Raw genomic sequence first — 18,743 nt, 5'->3', positions numbered from 1 at the left:
TTTACAGGAAAGCTACTATTGTGTATGTTAAAGAAAGTGTTTACAGGAAAAGTACTATTGAATATGTTGAAGAAAGTGTTTATAGGAAAGCTACTATTGAATGTGTTGAAGAAAGTGTTTACAGGAAAGCTACTATTGACTATGTTGAAGAAAGTGTTTACAGGAAAGCTAGTATTGACTATGTTGAAGAAAGTGTTTATAGGAAAGCTACTATTGACTATGTTGAAGAAAGTGTTTACAGGAAAGCTACTATTGGTATGTTGAAGAAAGTGTTTATAGTAAAGCTACTATTGAATGTCTTGAAGAAAGTGTTTATAGGAAAGCTACTATTGACTATGTTGAAGAAAGTGTTTACAGGAAAGCTACTATTGACTATGTTGAAGAAAGTGTTTACAGGAAAGCTACTATTGTGTATGTTAAAGAAAGTGTTTACAGGAAAAGTACTATTGAATATGTTGAAGAAAGTGTTTATAGGAAAGCTACTATTGAATGTGTTGAAGAAAGTGTTTACAGGAAAGCTACTATTGAGTATGTTGAAGAAAGTTTTTATAGGAAAGCTACTATTGACTATGTTGAAGAAAGTGTTTACAGGAAAGCTACTATTGTGTATGTTAAAGAAAGTGTTTACAGGAAAAGTACTATTGAATATGTTGAAGAAAGTGTTTACAGGAAAAGTACTATTGAATATGTTGAAGAAAGTGTTTATAGGAAAGCTACTATTGAATGTGTTGAAGAAAGTGTTTATAGGAAAGCTACTATTGACTATGTTGAAGAAAGTGTTTACAGGAAAGCTACTATTGACTATGTTGAAGAAAGTGTTTACAGGAAAGCTACTATTGTGTATGTTAAAGAAAGTGTTTATAGGAAAGCTACTATTGACTATGTTGAAGAAAGTGTTTACAGGAAAGCTACTATTGTGTATGTTAAAGAAAGTGTTTACAGGAAAAGTACTATTGAATATGTTGAAGAAAGTGTTTATAGGAAAGCTACTATTGAATGTGTTGAAGAAAGTGTTTATAGGAAAGCTACTATTGACTATGTTGAAGAAAGTGTTTACAGGAAAGCTACTATTGACTATGTTGAAGAAAGTGTTTACAGGAAAGCTACTATTCAGTATGTTGAAGAAAGTGTTTATAGGAAAGCTACTATTGAGTATGTTGAAGAAAGTGTTTACAGGAAAGCTACTATTGTGTATGTTGAAGAAAGTGTTTATAGGAAAGCTACTATTGACTATGTTGAAGAAAGTGTTTACAGGAAAGCTACTATTGACTATGTTGAAGAAAGTGTTTACAGGAAAGCCACTATTGAGTATGTTGAAGAAAGTGTTTATAGGAAAGCTACTATTGACTATGTTGAAGAAAGTGTTTACAGGAAAGCTACTATTGTGTATGTTAAAGAAAGTGTTTACAGGAAAAGTACTATTGAATATGTTGAAGAAAGTGTTTATAGGAAAGCTACTATTGAATGTGTTGAAGAAAGTGTTTATAGGAAAGCTACTATTGACTATGTTGAAGAAAGTGTTTACAGGAAAGCTACTATTGACTATGTTGAAGAAAGTGTTTACAGGAAAGCTACTATTGTGTATGTTAAAGAAAGTGTTTACAGGAAAAGTACTATTGAATATGTTGAAGAAAGTGTTTATAGGAAAGCTACTATTGAGTATGTTGAAGAAAGTGTTTATAGGAAAGCTACTATTGAGTATGTTGAAGAAAGTGTTTACAGGAAAGCTACTATTGAGTATGTTGAAGAAAGTGTTTACAGGAAAGCTACTATTGTGTATGTTGAAGAAAGTGTTTATAGAAAAGCTACTATTGACTATGTTGAAGAAAGTGTTTACAGGAAAGCTACTATTGACTATGTTGAAGAAAGTGTTTACAGGAAAGCTACTATTGACTATGTTGAAGAAAGTGTTTATAGGAAAGCTACTATTCAGTATGTTGAAGAAAGTGTTTACAGGAAAAGTACTATTGAATATGTTGAAGAAAGTGTTTATAGGAAAGCTACTATTGAGTATGTTGAAGAAAGTGTTTATAGGAAAGCTACTATTGAGTATGTTGAAGAAAGTGTTTACAGGAAAGCTACTATTGTGTATGTTAAAGAAAGTGTTTACAGGAAAAGTACGATTGAATATGTTGAAGAAAGTGTTTATAGGAAAGCTACTATTGAATGTGTTGAAGAAAGTGTTTATAGGAAAGCTACTATTGACTATGTTGAAGAAAGTGTTTACAGGAAAGCTACTATTGACTATGTTGAAGAAAGTGTTTACAGGAAAGCTACTATTGTGTATGTTAAGGAAAGTGTTTACAGGAAAAGTACTATTGAATATGTTGAAGAAAGTGTTTATAGGAAAGCTACTATTGAATGTGTTGAAGAAAGTGTTTATAGGAAAGCTACTATTGACTATGTTGAAGAAAGTGTTTACAGGAAAGCTACTATTGTGTATGTTAAAGAAAGTGTTTACAGGAAAAGTACTATTGAATATGTTGAAGAAAGTGTTTATAGGAAAGCTACTATTGAATGTGTTGAAGAAAGTGTTTACAGGAAAGCTACTATTGACTATGTTGAAGAAAGTGTTTACAGGAAAGCTAGTATTGACTATGTTGAAGAAAGTGTTTATAGGAAAGCTACTATTGACTATGTTGAAGAAAGTGTTTACAGGAAAGCTACTATTGAGTATGTTGAAGAAAGTGTTTATAGTAAAGCTACTATTGAATGTCTTGAAGAAAGTGTTTATAGGAAAGCTACTATTGACTATGTTGAAGAAAGTGTTTACAGGAAAGCTACTATTGACTATGTTGAAGAAAGTGTTTACAGGAAAGCTACTATTGTGTATGTTAAAGAAAGTGTTTACAGGAAAAGTACTATTGAATATGTTGAAGAAAGTGTTTATAGGAAAGCTACTATTGAATGTGTTGAAGAAAGTGTTTACAGGAAAGCTACTATTGAGTATGTTGAAGAAAGTTTTTATAGGAAAGCTACTATTGACTATGTTGAAGAAAGTGTTTACAGGAAAGCTACTATTGTGTATGTTAAAGAAAGTGTTTACAGGAAAAGTACTATTGAATATGTTGAAGAAAGTGTTTATAGGAAAGCTACTATTGAATGTGTTGAAGAAAGTGTTTATAGGAAAGCTACTATTGACTATGTTGAAGAAAGTGTTTACAGGAAAGCTACTATTGACTATGTTGAAGAAAGTGTTTACAGGAAAGCTACTATTGTGTATGTTAAAGAAAGTGTTTACAGGAAAGTACTATTGAATATGTTGAAGAAAGTGTTTATAGGAAAGCTACTATTGAATGTGTTGAAGAAAGTGTTTATAGGAAAGCTACTATTGACTATGTTGAAGAAAGTGTTTACAGGAAAGCTACTATTGAGTATGTTGAAGAAAGTGTTTATAAGAAAGCTACTATTGACTATGTTGAAGAAAGTGTTTACAGGAAAGCTACTATTGTGTATGTTAAAGAAAGTGTTTACAGGAAAAGTACTATTGAATATGTTGAAGAAAGTGTTTATAGGAAAGCTACTATTGAATGTGTTGAAGAAAGTGTTTATAGGAAAGCTACTATTGACTATGTTGAAGAAAGTGTTTACAGGAAAGCTACTATTGACTATGTTGAAGAAAGTGTTTACAGGAAAGCTACTATTGTGTATGTTAAAGAAAGTGTTTACAGGAAAAGTACTATTGAATATGTTGAAGAAAGTGTTTATAGGAAAGCTACTATTGAATGTGTTGAAGAAAGTGTTTATAGGAAAGCTACTATTGACTATGTTGAAGAAAGTGTTTACAGGAAAGCTACTATTGTGTATGTTAAAGAAAGCGTTTACAGGAAAAGTACTATTGAATATGTTGAAGAAAGTGTTTATAGGAAAGCTACTATTGAATGTGTTGAAGAAAGTGTTTATAGGAAGGCTACTATTGAATGTGTTGAAGAAAGTGTTTACAGGAAAAGTACTATTGAATATGTTGAAGAAAGTGTTTATAGGAAAGCTATTATTGAATGTGTTGAAGAAAGTGTTTACAGGAAAAATACTATTGAATGTGTTGAAGAAAGTGTTTACAGGAAAAATACTATTGAATATGTTGAAGAAAGTGTTTATAGGAAAGCTACTATTCAATGTGTTGAAGAAAGTGTTTACAGGAAAGCTACTATTGAATGTGTTGAAGAAAGTGTTTACAGGAAAAGTACTATTGAATATGTTGAAGAAAGTGTTTATAGGAAAGCTACTATTGAATGTGTTGAAGAAAGTGTTTATAGGAAAGCTACTATTGAATGTGTTGAAGAAAGTGTTTACAGGAAAAATACTATTGAATGTGTTGAAGAAAGTGTTTACAGGAAAAGTACTATTGAATATGTTGAAGAAAGTGTTTACAGGATAGTCTGTATTGAGCATGTTGAAGAGTGTTTACATTTGTGCAGCATGGGGCGGAAGAGTCGAATGTTTTTTTACAGGAGTAATGCTGTGCGTAGTGTAGAAACAAATGTATTGATGGTGTTGGGGATAACCGTTCACAGTGCAGGAATATCGATCATTTGCCAGTGTTGAATCGATATATTGAGAGTACAGAAAGGGACGCTCATAATCTGAACATATAAGACGGACGAGTTGGATGGGAGTGTTGGAAAAGACGCTCGGAAATATAAGTACGTGCATAGCATGGCCACGTGGGTAGATTCGTAATCTGTGAGTCGTAGGTTCAAATCCCTATATCACTAAACATGCTCGCCCTTTCAGTCGTGGGGGCGTTATATAGTGACGGTCAATCCCACTATTCGTTAGTAAAAAAGTAGCCCAAGAGTTGGCGGTGGGTGATGATGACTAGCTGCCTTTCCTCTAGTCTTTCACTGCTAAATTAAGAATGGCTAGCGGAGATAGCCCTCGTGTAGTTTTGCGCGAAATTCGAAACAAACCAAACCGGTTTGTGTACCGTGTAAGAGGGAGGTGTAAAAAGAGACTTTTAATAATTTAGGGAAGTTCGCGTATCTATTTAACATTCTACCTTCTCATCAAAGGAAAGATCAGGCCAGCAATTATTATTCTAGTAAATAATAACCGTTCCTGTCTTTGAACCCCAACTTTCTTCACCCATCGTAACCAATTCTCTAAATATTCCAGTTTACTGAAAGAAGAAAAATATCGCTGAATATTCAGGTTAGGAGGTTATAATGTACGTGCAGAACGTGTTTTGCACTAGGCTGACAAGGACAAAGTTAAAAAAAAAAAGTGTCTTTGACGCAAAAGCCTAATTTACATGTGATTGAAAACAACTTAAGAAACAAGATTAGCCGCGTGCGACCAATGAAAACTGTTATAAGTTAACCTTGTGGAGCTAAAGGAAGCAAAAATACACTGCATGGTTTTACTCTTTGTTTTTTTTTTATTGTCACACATGATTATATGCACGTGCATAGTTTCTGATCAATTGTTCTAAGGCACGGATGTTTCATTCGGTCTTCATACCGAGCACGTGATGTGAGTACTAAGAAACAGAGGATACTGACATTAGAAGGGATGATTTTGAAACCACAAATGGCGACATGGACGACCTCTTTTTTATTCTTTTTTTTTTTGTTCTTGAAGCTCAGCTAACCCTAACACAATCAGCATGCTATAAAGAAACTGTCGATTCCGTTAACTTGTGAAGATTCAACATATTAACAACGAGTACACGCCCTCAGTACAACGCATTACACTTAACGCTGTCAAATGGTTGTCGTGCTAGTTCGCGATTGTTATAAAGTAGTCGAGTTTTTAAGACAGATTACACATGGGCTGACTGACAAGAAGCCATTCAATATTGTTTCTTTATCGATATTATAAAAGACTTGCCCTTGACTCTGAATGCGCTGTTAAAGTTGCCTTTTGTGGTATGGTCAAGTTCTCCGGGAACAATGGAAACCCCCTGGTGCTCTTAAGTAGGGGGCGCCTATTCATCAAGTTAAACAAACCCGGTAGCCCTAAGGCGCCGAGCCTCTCGCGCGTTCTGTGCGCTCGCACGTGGCTAAAAGCACATCGTTCGTTTTCTAGTCTAACCATTGGAAAAGTTTTTCATAAACGAAAACATTGTGAGATTTGAATGAGGATCCCAGTGTACGATTCGTATGTATCCAGAGAGTACAGTAGACAGTAATCATGATATCTAGGCTACGAATTATTTATAGAAACGCCCCATTACCTTATATGGGGCAAAGGTTTATGCATAACGATGACTTTTATAACTGAGATCCAGGGTTAAAATCCAGTAGTACAGCACGTCTTAAAACACATTTCCGTAATCGTTAGACATATCGATCTAAGACGTGACGATGAGAGTCAGTGTAGCTATATATATTTGTGACGTCAACAAGAATGTTTGTTTTTTGTTGTTGTTGTTTTTTAATTTCGCGCAAAGCTACTCGAGGGCTATCTGCGATAGCCGTCCCTAATTTAGCAGTGTAAGACTAGAGGGAAGGCAACTAGTCATCACCACCCACCGCCAACTCTTGGGCTACTCTTTTACCAACGAATAGTGGGACTGACCATCACATTATAACGCCCCCACGGCTGAAAGGGCGAGCATGTTTGGTGCGACAGGGATTCGAACTCGCAACCCTCAGATTACGAGTCGAGCACCTCAACCCACCAGGCCATGCCGGACCTAAACAGGAATGTAATTTAGTTTATAATATACGCTGCTGACCAAAATCTTAAAGCCAATGAACATAAAGAAAAAAATATGCATTTTGCGTTGTTAGACTCAACCACTTATTTGAGTGGAGCTTCAAAAGACGAAAATAAGAAAATGGAAAATAAAAATAAAACACTTTTTAGCATGCAATAGGGAAAATGTGAATACTATGAAATTAGCCTTAATGCTAGCTGGTCAAAGGTTTAAGACCATACTGAACGAAGCGTTAATCGGTAAACACGTAACGAAATTTAGTCATTTGTGTTCAAGCATTAGCGTTGTCAACATCTCCCTCTGACATCTCCTGTGTTACATTGGGTAAAAACATGGCACAGGCTAAAATGTTGACAGAGTTTGAACGTGGCAGAATTGTCGAGCTGCAAAAGCAAGGTCTCTCTCAACGTGCCATCGCTGGTGAGATTGGGCGTAGTAAAACTGCTGTTGCAAATTTCTTAAAAGACTCTGAGGGATATAGAACGAGAATTTCAAGTGGTCGGTCCAAGAAAATTTCGCCGGCGTTGAGCAGGAGGATTCGACGAGTTGTCCGGCAAGACACCAGCCGATTGTCAAACCAGATTAAGGCCCTTACGGACGCAGAATGCAGCTCAAGAACAATAAGACGACATTTACGAGAGAAAGGCTTTAAAAACCATAAACGTCTTCAAAGGCCACGCCTCCTTCCACACCACGAAACAGCTCGGTTAAACTTTGCTGAGAAGCACCAAACATGAAACGTGGAAAAGTAGACGAAGGTTTTGTTCTCTGATGAGAAAAAAATTAACCTGGATGGTCCAGATGGTTTCCAACGTTACTGGCACGATAAGGATATCCCATCGGAGACATTTTCTACACGACACAGTGGAGGAGGTTCCATCATGATCTAGGGTGCTTTCTCCTTCCATGGAACAATGGAGCTTCAGGTTATACAGGGGCGTCAAACAGCAGCTGGCTACACTGACATGTTGGAGAGAGCATCCTTATTGACTGAAGGTCCTCGCTTGTGTGGAAATGACTGGATCTTTCAGCAGGACAATGCTGCAATCCACAATGCCCGCAGAACCAAGGACTTTTTCATGGCGAATAATGTGGTTCTTTTGGATCCACCATCCAGCGTGTTTACCCGAACTGAACCCTAATGCAAATGTTTGGAGGTGGATGACAGGGGAAGTCTATAGAAATGGACGTCAACACTTGGAATAATAACATTCCAGCCAGTCTTCTGCAAACGCTTATATAGACCATGCCAAAGCGAATGTTTGAAGTTATTCGCGAGGATGGCCGTGCAACTCACTACTGAGACCTCTTGTTGGGCATTTCCTATCCTGTTTAGGACTTCTTTTTGGTATGGTCTTAAACTTTTGACCAGCTAGTATTTAGGCTAATTTCATAGTGTTCATATTTTCCCTATTAATTGCTTACAAAGTTTTTTATTTTTATTTTTATTTTTCCTTTTCTTATTTTCATCTTTCGAAGCTCTACTCAAATAAGTTGTTGAATCTAACAACGCAAAATGCATATTTTTTCTTCATGTTCATTGGCCTTAAGATTTTGGCCAGCAGTGTATATGTTTACGTATCTCGGTCTTTCCTGTTTCAGTCCTCGGATGACTCAACGGTAAGTTCGAGGATTTAAAACGCTAAGAATTGGTTTCGACATCTGCGGTAGACATGACATAGAATGTTTGTTTGTTTAGTGAATTTCGCACAAAGCTACTTGAGGACTAATCTGTGCTAGCCGTCCCTAATTTAGCAGTGTAAGACTAGAGGGAAGGCAGCTATTATCACCACCCACCGCCAACTCTTGAGCTCCTCTTTTACCAACGAATAGTGGGATTGACCGTCACTTGGCCATGCCGGGCCTCATGACATAGAGACCTGATTGTGTAACTCAGTAAGTAATTAGAAAGAAAAACTCACATTCTGTAAATGGGAACGAAATATATTCAGACCGTTAGTTTCTGGCTGAACGTTTTGATTTTTTTCTTCTTCTAATAGTTACGGTTGCAGTACCTTTTATTTCATAGTTATAGTCAGAATTTAAGTTTAGCTTTGTTCTTTGTTCCATATGTTTTAACTTGTATTAGAATTATAAATATATTTGTATGTGTTCAAGGGAGGAAGGAGGATCGAAACTGGCCTTACTTTATATCTTGGTCAGAAACTTCAGGTCACGTTTTCTGTCTTCTATCGTAAACTTTATGCTCATTTATTTTTCCCCATTTTGGAAATATTCTGCCAGTAGAGGGCATTCTAGTGCCCGCAGGGAGGACGCTAAGCAACGTTAATGGGTGCTGTATTATTGCCTATGAAATACTCTTCAGCGATCCTCGTTTCTCTCCGGTTGTCCACACCTGGATCATTAACGGCATCGGGATGACTGTACCGACCGATTTAAGAGCTTCGTCAGGTAGCCTCCAGGGCGAGTTTGATGAATAGATAATAAAGGAAACGTGCTGGAAGCTTGTGTTGAAACAGAAGAACTCTCAGCCACAACTAACGTTTAGCCTACTTTACATTGGAAGCAAATATGATATGGTACTGAGGAGACTTCCTGAAGTTAATATTCGATTACCTATGATAATAAGTAGAGGCGCATGAGTTAAATACATTGGCATATTTAGAATTTTCTATTCGGGGGTGGGCTTGCTGGAGGCAGAGCATCCCAACCCATTGGAAATGCCCCTTGGTTGATACAGTGGCGTTTCTGAGGGGGGAGGGCTGCTATAAAACAGAGCTTTCTAATGGGGTCCCCCCACACCTTTATATTAATAAGTTTATTTCTTCCTTAGGCGTATTAATTTATTTTATATTTGTATTGTTGTAGATTTCAGATTTTTTTTATAATTTTATCTGCTTGATCTAAAGGTACGAAAACTGGAACACCAGCTACTGGCACGTGACGGAACGAGGAGCTGGCGTGTCAGGGCGGATGAACAAGTCTCAGACTTGACTGGTTTAAAAATACACCAGAAACGTATCTAGTAAAAAAATATCCTAGACACAACACAGTATAATTGTTTCGCTTTTTTTAGGACACCGAATGTTTTGAATAATTAAGTGACGTGCCTTTTCCAACATATTTCCTTCGAGTCAATCGAGTGATTCTTTTGTTCCGAGGCATATACAAAAGAAAAACGACGTTACTGATTAAATTCAATAAATACATTCATTTGATTTAACTTACCTGCTTTCTCAAAAAACGTGCTAGTAATGTGCACTTTTATAAGCACTAATATTATTATTAGTCAGACTAAAGACAAGCACGTTTCGTTAACGATAGTAAACGGAGGCTGGTCCACGTGGAGCCCGTGGAGTGAATGCACTAGTCGCTGTGGCCGAGGGGTAAAACTTAGGACCCGTATGTGCACCAACCCGACTCCCCTCAACAGCGGTCATCAATGTACAGGAGAAGGCGTCCAGAGGGTTGACTGTACCATGTTATGTCCAGGTAAGTTAGCTTACCTCTAGATTTACGCAGATTTTGGTCGTTTGTTTTTCGTGCTTGCGGAAGATAACTCTAATTATTAATCGAAATTAATTACCGAGCCAAGGGCGCACACTAGAACAAAACAACAACAACAGTTTATCCAGTAGTTTTGTTTTCTAGCTATTAATAAACAATATTTCTGATCTACTTGCGTAATTAAAAACTACTGACGTTGAATTAAGTACAAAGCTACAAAATGGGCTCTCTGTGCTCTGCCCACCACGGGTATCGAAACCCGGATCTTAGCGTTGTAAATCCGCAGACATACCGCTGAGCCACTGCAAAATAAAAAGCGTGACGTTCTTTAGTGTCTTCAAAGAGTTTCAGTGAAACAGTTTTGCAGACTACAGACTATACAGATATGATGATTTGTTTTCATATTATATGTTTAGGCATGTCGTTGCACTATGGGCTATCTAAACTGTGCTCTCCGAAATTCAACCGCCAGAGAGAGGGGAGCTCAAATTTATAAATACGTACATATAACATTATTTATTACTGTAACAGGTAAGCCGCCATCCTCGGCAAAACGGCAGTGTAATAAATCATTACACCGACAGTTAGTCAAAAAATGTCTGTGTTGATTGACAGACAGCTGCATTTACTTCAGGAAATACGAAACTGTGTGTCTATGTACCCACACTCTTATCTGACAGCCGCTGCCACGCTGATATCCGGTTATTTTAAAGGTGAAATCTGATATCGTTTCTGCAACTAGATAACAGACAGTCGCTAAATACGTAAATATGCTGTTCAGCTTTTGGCAGATAGGTTTTATAATGTTTTCATAGACAAGCCACGGGGCTGATCGGGGAAGTCAAACTGAATTACAAACTCTCTTCCGTGTGATAGTTTTTGAGTATCTTTAGTAGGTTTGCAGCAAGTTATATCTAATCAGACAGTCTATAGTCACCTCAATCGGTTGCATTCTTCGGGCGATGATTTCATAGGCCGTAGAGAGAGAGTTCTTATCACTGGAACTCGGCAGTTCGACATCACGTGACGTGCACCTGAATAATAGCGATTGACCAGCATGCTAATCAGTTTCACGTTGGCCGTGCTGTTCCCACACGCTGAGTGCCTAGGGGACGCCTCGCTAGAAAAAAGGCCTGCAGGACACCCTTTTCATTGGCCCGTAGAGGGTCGTGAAGGGTCAGTCTATTCCAGTAGAATCCAGGACATTCGGACGAAAATAAAAAAAGTGTGTGAAGTACACAAACAACTGAAGTCCAGAAATCGTTGTTAAGTACTGTTTGTTTTTGTTTTTCACACACGTGGATGGTAAGTTATATATTTTCATGAACTGTGAGTTTCTGACGAGTAGAACGATGTTACTGTTTGTATATAAATCGTCACAGCTTCCGTTTAAAACGTGTTTATCCACTCAATTCCAGATCTTAGGAGAAAATACAGTTTTATGAGAAGTTGACTTCAAATAGAGCAAGTGATTTTATAGTTCACGTAAAAAAAAATACACAGAAAAAAATGTAAAAAAAAAAAAAATTGAAGCGAGAAAAATACCGAGTAAACAAATATATACTGTACATTATAGGTTAGATACAAACATTGTATTATGAACCGGGTACGAATAGTACATTATAGGTGGAGTTCGGAGAATAAAGTAACGAACACAATAAAGTTACTAAAACGTAATTTTTCTCTTCTTTATGCTGCCAGTTGGAACGAATGAAGTTAATGGTAGAACAGGTAAGTAGTACAGCCAGTGCACGTGCTTTTTATATTATCACTAAGTTTTGTCTATTTCGTGATCTCGATTTTCTTTAAGTGTCTGTTATCTCTTTGAATCTTCCATTACATAAATATGGAAGACGTTTTCCTCACAACATTCAAAATTCGGGATAATAAATTATTATCTACAGTTTTTACTAGCACGCCAATAAATCATTATTTTCGTTTCATTTTATCTGCTAAATACCAGCATTATAATTATAAAAATAAACGTATCGACTATCACTAGAAAAAGTGATACCCGTAGATTTATCTACGCCGTTTAAAATTCATTTAATATGTTTTAAATTAATTTGTGTGTTGCATGTTTAATGTTACTAACATACAGGGAATAAATTTTCATAGTGTTCATGTTTTTCATTTTCCATATTATTTAATCTTGTTTTGACAACATTGTGAGATCCATACTTTGTTTGTTTGTTTTGAATTTCGCGCAAAATTACTCGAGGGCTATCTGCGCTAGCCGTCCCTAATTTAGGAGTGAAAGACTAGAGGAAAGGTAGCTAACTCTTGAGCTACTCTTTTACCAACGAATAGCGGGATTGACCGTCACATTATAACGCCCTCAAGGCTGAAAGGGCGAGCATGTTTGGTGCGACCGGGATTCGAACCCGCGACCCTCGGATTACGAGTCGAATAGCCTCAGTTTCAATGTCGGGTGGTCCGACATGGCCAGGTGGTAAGGGCGCTCGACTTGTAACTCGCGGGTTCCAATCCCCGTCACACCAAACATGCTCGCCCTTTCATCCGTGGGGACGTTAAAACGAGACGGTTAATCCCACTATTCGTTGGTAAAAGAGTTGACGGTGGGTGGTGACGACTAGCTGCCTTCCTTCTAGTCTTGCACTGCTAAATTAGGGACAGCTAGCGCAGAGATTTATGGGAACACGAAAAGATCATGTATTCAACGAGTGAGATTGTATGAGGTTAATATTAAAGAGATTGCTGATATTTGGAGTTGAAAGTAGAATATTTACCACTTTTCGAAGTTAACACACGACAACGAAACACAATACACGTTCCAACGACTGTATCGGGTAAAAGAATGTATTTAATATTCCCGAAATTTCATATGATTAAGAAATTACTTAATAATAAACGTTCCCGCTGATATTTTATAGCGCTAGAATTTGGGGATTAATCCCTGCGGTGAACATAACCTCGGTTTCCCATTCCGCAGCTTTGTGCTCAACAATAAATAAATATTTGGGCCGGGTGTGACCTACTCCAGAATAGCACACGAATTAGAAATGAGTAACATTCACTACGTCCTTTTCATATAATCTATCGCCTCTAGTAGTTCAGCGTTAAGCCTGAAAAATTATAACACAAAAACCGAGGTCCTCAACTCTGGCAGCAGATAGCCCGGTGTGGCTTTGCTATAAGAAAACACACACACTCAACTCTCGTGGTGGGCGCAGCGGATAGTTCCTTGTGCAGCTTTGCGTTTAGCAACAAACTAAGAAATAGACTCTTGTCCGTTCGCTCAAAACTTAGGTCAGCTACGTTAAGTTTTGTAGTTTTGCGCGAAAATTGTAAAGCGAAACAAATCACTTAGTAAACCAGATTGTTTGTTTGTAATTAAGCACAAAGCTACGCGTTAGCTTATCTGTGCTCTCCGAAAATTGCAAATCTTTCTGTTATTTATAAGAGTTCGATTATTTGTACTATTTTGTTTAGCGTAAACACCAAATTCTTTCGTTGGAACTAATGTCAGATCATGTTCACGCTTTTCTTTATAGAAAACCTAATCTTTTTTGTTATTTTTGTTATCATTTTTCATTCTTTCCTTTAACATTCAGACAGAGAACATTCTTTCGTTCATTCCTATATTCAATTTATTTGTGGGTTTTTTTCTTAGCACTAAGCTGGTTTGTTATTTCATGGCACAAAGCAACTAGGCTATTTTAGCACTTAAGGAATTGATCTTTCTGTTTTGTTTCTTATTTTACTTGAATTTGGCGTAACGTTTCTTTTGGTCTCCCTTTACGAGCTCTTTGTATCAATACGCGAATAAATCAAACGCGTATAATAACTGCGTAGGAGCTGACTAATTAAAAAAGTAGTTCAGACGCGTTACGACGTAAAAATCTCCACCTACGCTGTCTATCAAAGCTGCTAGTCTATATAAACTACACCCTGCTGAAAAATTCCAACTCATCCCCGCGTTCGAGGTTAATGAGTTGACGTCTCTTTGGTGTTGGGCATGGGTTCATTTTATGGATATACAAACAGAAAAGCCAAAAAAAAAATAGTGATTACTCGGTATATTCCATCTTCTGCGTCAACGAAATTATGATATTTTTCAAAACATTCCATGTGATTCGCCTCAGAAAATGTAACCAACATCGAATTATTAACCAAACCTGAGCTGAATAAAATAAGAACTGAATCAGTATTTTGGGGCCATGAGTAAGTTATAAAGATGATTGTCAAATTCCACCATGCGGTCAGACACGAATAGCCCAAGAGTTTACTAAGGAAAGCTTGTCACCCATATCTAAATAAGACCTGTTTTCTAAGGAAAATTAGTCACCTATATTTAGGTAAAACCTACTTACTAAGGAAAGCTTGTCACCCATATCTAAATAAAACGTGTTTCTTCAGGTTTGTTTTAAAGTTCGTGCAAAGCTACACGAGGGCTATCTATGCTAGCTGTCCCTAATTTAGCAGTGTAAGACTAGAGGGAAGGCAGCTAGTCATCACCACCCACCGCCAACTCTTGGGCTACTCTTTTACCTACAAATAGTGGAATATAACGCCCCTACGGCTGAAAGGGCGAGCATGTTTGGTGCTACGGGGATTCGAACCCGCGACCCTCGGATTACGAGTCGATTGCCTTAACTACCTACCCATGCCAGGCCGTTTCTTAAGGTCATCTAGTCAACTAAAGAGGAAAGCTAGTCACCCATATATAGTAAAATGTTTCTTAAAGAAAGCTAGTCAGCTCCGTCCAGAAAGGCACTTGTGTAATTTTCGATACATTAGGGAAAGAAAGCAAAACTTTATTTGAGTCATTTGTTATCAAACTCATGGCTGCTTGAGACTTTGGCTGTCGACATCTTTCATCAGTATATCTTTCCTCTAATTACCCTCAGGATACTACTCTTATGACTATTTTATAATAGAGCAACATTTCACTATTGCAAATTTTGGTTCTATTTGTTTTGCCAGTGAGAAAGCCAGTAATGTGGTAATCTTAATCTCCGTCTGAGTTCGAGAAAACTTAGTCTGCTAATCAAGTGATGTCTCACTTCCATCCATGTCTTGTTTGGTTACTTTTATTCAAGCTCAGTAGCCAGCACTACATAGCCTTTTTATGAAATGACATTTAGTGATAATTTCTCCCCAAACACGTGTTTACTTTTTTATAAGATGGCGTACGTGCATTACTAGAAATTATTTTAAAGCCTCATAAATTTTTCATAAAATAAGTTGTCAAAGATCGTGAAGATAGTTTTGCTGTATCAAATGATGATAAACTTTAGTTACTGATACAACTAGGTAGTTGCTAAGCCCGTCGAAGAAAGGTGGTGGTGAATGAACAAACGAAATCTTGCTTTTGGCTGTTTGCCAGTTTTTGACTTTTTTTTTTTTTTTTTTGAAACTATGTATATTTGAAAAGCAGCATATATACGGTAGATAGAGCGACAATGTCAGATATTTCTTCAAAGCTGACTTCTAATGACCTGTAGAGAAGAAAACCCAGGTGACTTTTGTATTGCTTTAATACGAATTAGTGCCATACTTACAAAGTGATAGCACACTCTTCGATAGTCGAGTGCTTGTACTTCAGTCGCAGTTGTCATTCTGTATAACAATAATAGTCGAGTTCTTGTATTTCAGTCGTCATTCTGTATAACAATAATAGTCGAGTTCTTGTATTTCAGTCGTCATTCTGTATAACAATAATAGTAGAGTTCTTGTATTTCAGTTATACTTCTGTATAATAATAATAGTCGAGTTACTGTATTTCTGTCGTCATTCTGTATAACAATAATAGTCGAGTTCTTGTATTTCAGTCGTCATTCTGTATAACAATAATAGTCGAGTTCTTGTATTTCAGTCGTCATTCTGTATAACAATAATAGTCGAGTTCTTGTATTTCAGTCGTCATTCTGAATAACAATAATAGTAGAGTTCTTGTATTTCAGTTATACTTCTGTATAATAATAATAGTCGAGTTCTTGTATTTCAGTCGTCATTCTGTATAACAATAATAGTCGAGTTCTTGTATTTCAGGTATACTTCTGTATAATAATAATAGTCGAGTTCTTGTATTTCAGTCCTCATTCTGTATGACAATAATAGTCGAGTTATTGTATTTCAGTCGTCATTCTGTATAACAATAATAGTAGAGTTCTTGTATTTCAGTTATACTTCTGTATAATAATAATAGTCGAGTTCTTGTATTTCAGTCGTCATTCTGTATAACAATAATAGTCGAGTTCTTGTATTTCAGTCGTCATTCTGAATAACAATAATAGTAGAGTTCTTGTATTTCAGTCGTCATTCTGTATAACAATAATAGTCGAGTTCTTGTATTTCAGTTATACTTCTGTATAATAATAATAGTCGAGTTATTGTATTTCAGTCGTCATTCTGTATAATAATAATAGTAGAGTTCTTGTATTTCAGTTATACTTCTGTATAATAATAATAGTCGAGTTCTTGTATTTCAGTCCTCATTCTGTATAATAATAATAGTAGAGTTCTTGTATTTCAGTTATACTTCTGTATAATAATAATAGTCGAGTTCTTGTATTTCAGTCCTCATTCTGTATAACAATAATAGTCGAGTTCTTGTATTTCAGTCGTCATTCTGTATGACAATAATAGTAGAGTTCTTGTATTTCAGTTATACTTCTGTATAATAATAATAGTCGAGTTCTTGTATTTCAGTCCTCATTCTGTATAACAATAATAGTCGAGTTCTTGTATTTCAGTCGTCATTCTGTATGACAATAATAGTCGAGTTATTGTATTTCAGTCGTCATTCTGTATAACAATAATAGTCGAGTTATTGTATTTCAGTCGTCATTCTGTATAACAATAATAGTCGAGTTATTGTATTTCAGTTGTCATTCTGTATAACAATAATAGTTGTGTTATTGTATTTTAACCACAAAGAGGAGTCGTAACAAACTGGTGTTTTTAAAAACAAAAAATTCACTAGTTTAACGACTGTAGAGATACTAACTTTTATTTGGAGACCTTCCCATCGCAATATACAATATAATGACAATTACATGAAGTTATCCAAGTAAACTTGCAACTTAGAGAATTTAGCATCACAACCTGGCAACAGAACTCTTTATTTCAATGGTCCATTTAAATTCACGTGGAAAGGAGTTTACATTTACAACAGTATCGTATTAAAAGATACGAATAAAGGTGGGTATAAGGAATGAAAGAACTTTTACTTTGGTGATGAGTGTTACTTGAAACTGTGACTACACGCCATTGACGGATCTCCAGTTCTGGACAACTCGTTTTTCTCCAGTTACAAGATTCTGTTATACAGCTTTCGACTGTTAGGTGTATCATATTTCGTAGCTTACTTTAAATCAGGAAAAATATGTAACTTTTTTTTTGTAAGCTAGGATGTGTACAAGTTTACCGTATAAGTTTTAAACTAGATTTACAGTTTACTTATTGCGGTGTAACCAAGTGATAAGCAGTTTCTGGCCGTATTTTATATAAGTATTTCATTACTTAGTTTGTTTGTTTGTTTGTTTTTGAAGTTCGCGCAAAACTACACGAGGGCCATCTGCGCTAGCCGTTCCTAATTTAGCAGTGGGAAGGCAGCCAGTCATGACCACCCACCGCCAACTCTTGGGCCACTCTTTTTCCAACGAGTAGTGGGATTGACCGTCACTTTATAACGCCCTCTCGGCTGAAAGGGCGAGCATGTTTGGTGTGATGGGTTTCGAACTCGCGACCCTGAGATTACGAGTCAAGTGCTTTAACCACCTGGCCGTGCTAGGCCTCATTTTTTAGTACATTCATGTTTTGACGTATATAACATTAAGTAAATATAACTCAATTGGCTATATAAGATATTATCAATCGCTTTCGTCTGCTCGCGCGAGCAACAAGCAACGAAATAATTGCTTTAATCATCCTTTCCTACGAAACCAGTTTATCTTGACCCGTCCGCCCTCTACTGGTAAAAGCTGGTGGCAGGTTTTCATCGCTCGTCAGCCAAAATATATTGGTGTTGATTTTTTTTTGCTTGAATAAGAACAAAAAGAGTGAAAAACAGAGATGTGTTTGTTAGATCTTGCATATCTAATTGAAAGAAGTACTTTATAAAATATCACACAAACCATGTTCTCGACAACTGTACATAAATAAATCTGGAACGTTCATTATTCTGTTACTGAGATACGAGATTTGGAATTCAAACATCTAATTAAATTATTATTATTATTTTTTTTAACAGGAGACGTAGTTGAAATAATTCCCGCGTATCACTTGAACCTCTTAGGTTTGGTTTGTTTTGAATTTCGAGAAAAGCTAGAAGAGGGCTGTTTGGGCTTGTCGTCCCTAATTTAGCAGTGTAAGGCTAGAAGGAAGGCAGCTAGGTATCACCACCCACCGCCAACTCTTGGGCTACTCTTTTACCAACGAATTGTGCGATTGACCGTCGCATTATAACGCCCCCACGGCTGAAAGAACGAGCATGTTTAGTGTGACGGAAATTCGAACCCGCGACCCTCAAATTACGAGTCGAACGCCTTTACCCACCTGGCCATGCCGGGCCTTTACACTTGTGAAGTAATAAAAGTTGAAAAATCAGAGTAAAGAGTTATAGCGATGAAATGTTAATATACATGTG

At 36.7% G+C, this 18,743-nt stretch overlaps 1 protein-coding gene across 12 annotated transcripts in view; it reads left to right on the top strand.

Moving 5' to 3' along the window:
• The window catches only part of LOC143234396 (netrin receptor UNC5C-like), a 125,623-nt gene that overhangs the window by 80,296 nt on the left and 26,584 nt on the right, over positions 1–18,743 (top strand). For 6 of the 12 annotated variants that reach the window (XR_013018641.1, XM_076471737.1, XM_076471738.1 and 3 more), the window contains 2 exons: positions 9,947–10,114; positions 11,831–11,860. Coding sequence is in view for 11 of the 12 variants with exons in the window: in XM_076471737.1 (XP_076327852.1) it covers positions 9,947–10,114; positions 11,831–11,860 (198 nt within the window). In the remaining variant the exon portion in view is untranslated. The remainder of the gene's footprint in view (positions 1–9,946; positions 10,115–11,830; positions 11,861–18,743) is intronic. The other 6 variants (XM_076471746.1, XM_076471740.1, XM_076471739.1 and 3 more) reach the window with 1 other exon arrangement.

The sequence above is a fragment of the Tachypleus tridentatus genome, chromosome 12 (genome assembly GCF_004210375.1).
Source record: "Tachypleus tridentatus isolate NWPU-2018 chromosome 12, ASM421037v1, whole genome shotgun sequence".
Classification (NCBI taxonomy): domain Eukaryota; kingdom Metazoa; phylum Arthropoda; class Merostomata; order Xiphosura; family Limulidae; genus Tachypleus; species Tachypleus tridentatus.
This window is presented reverse-complemented; position numbering and strand designations above follow the sequence as displayed.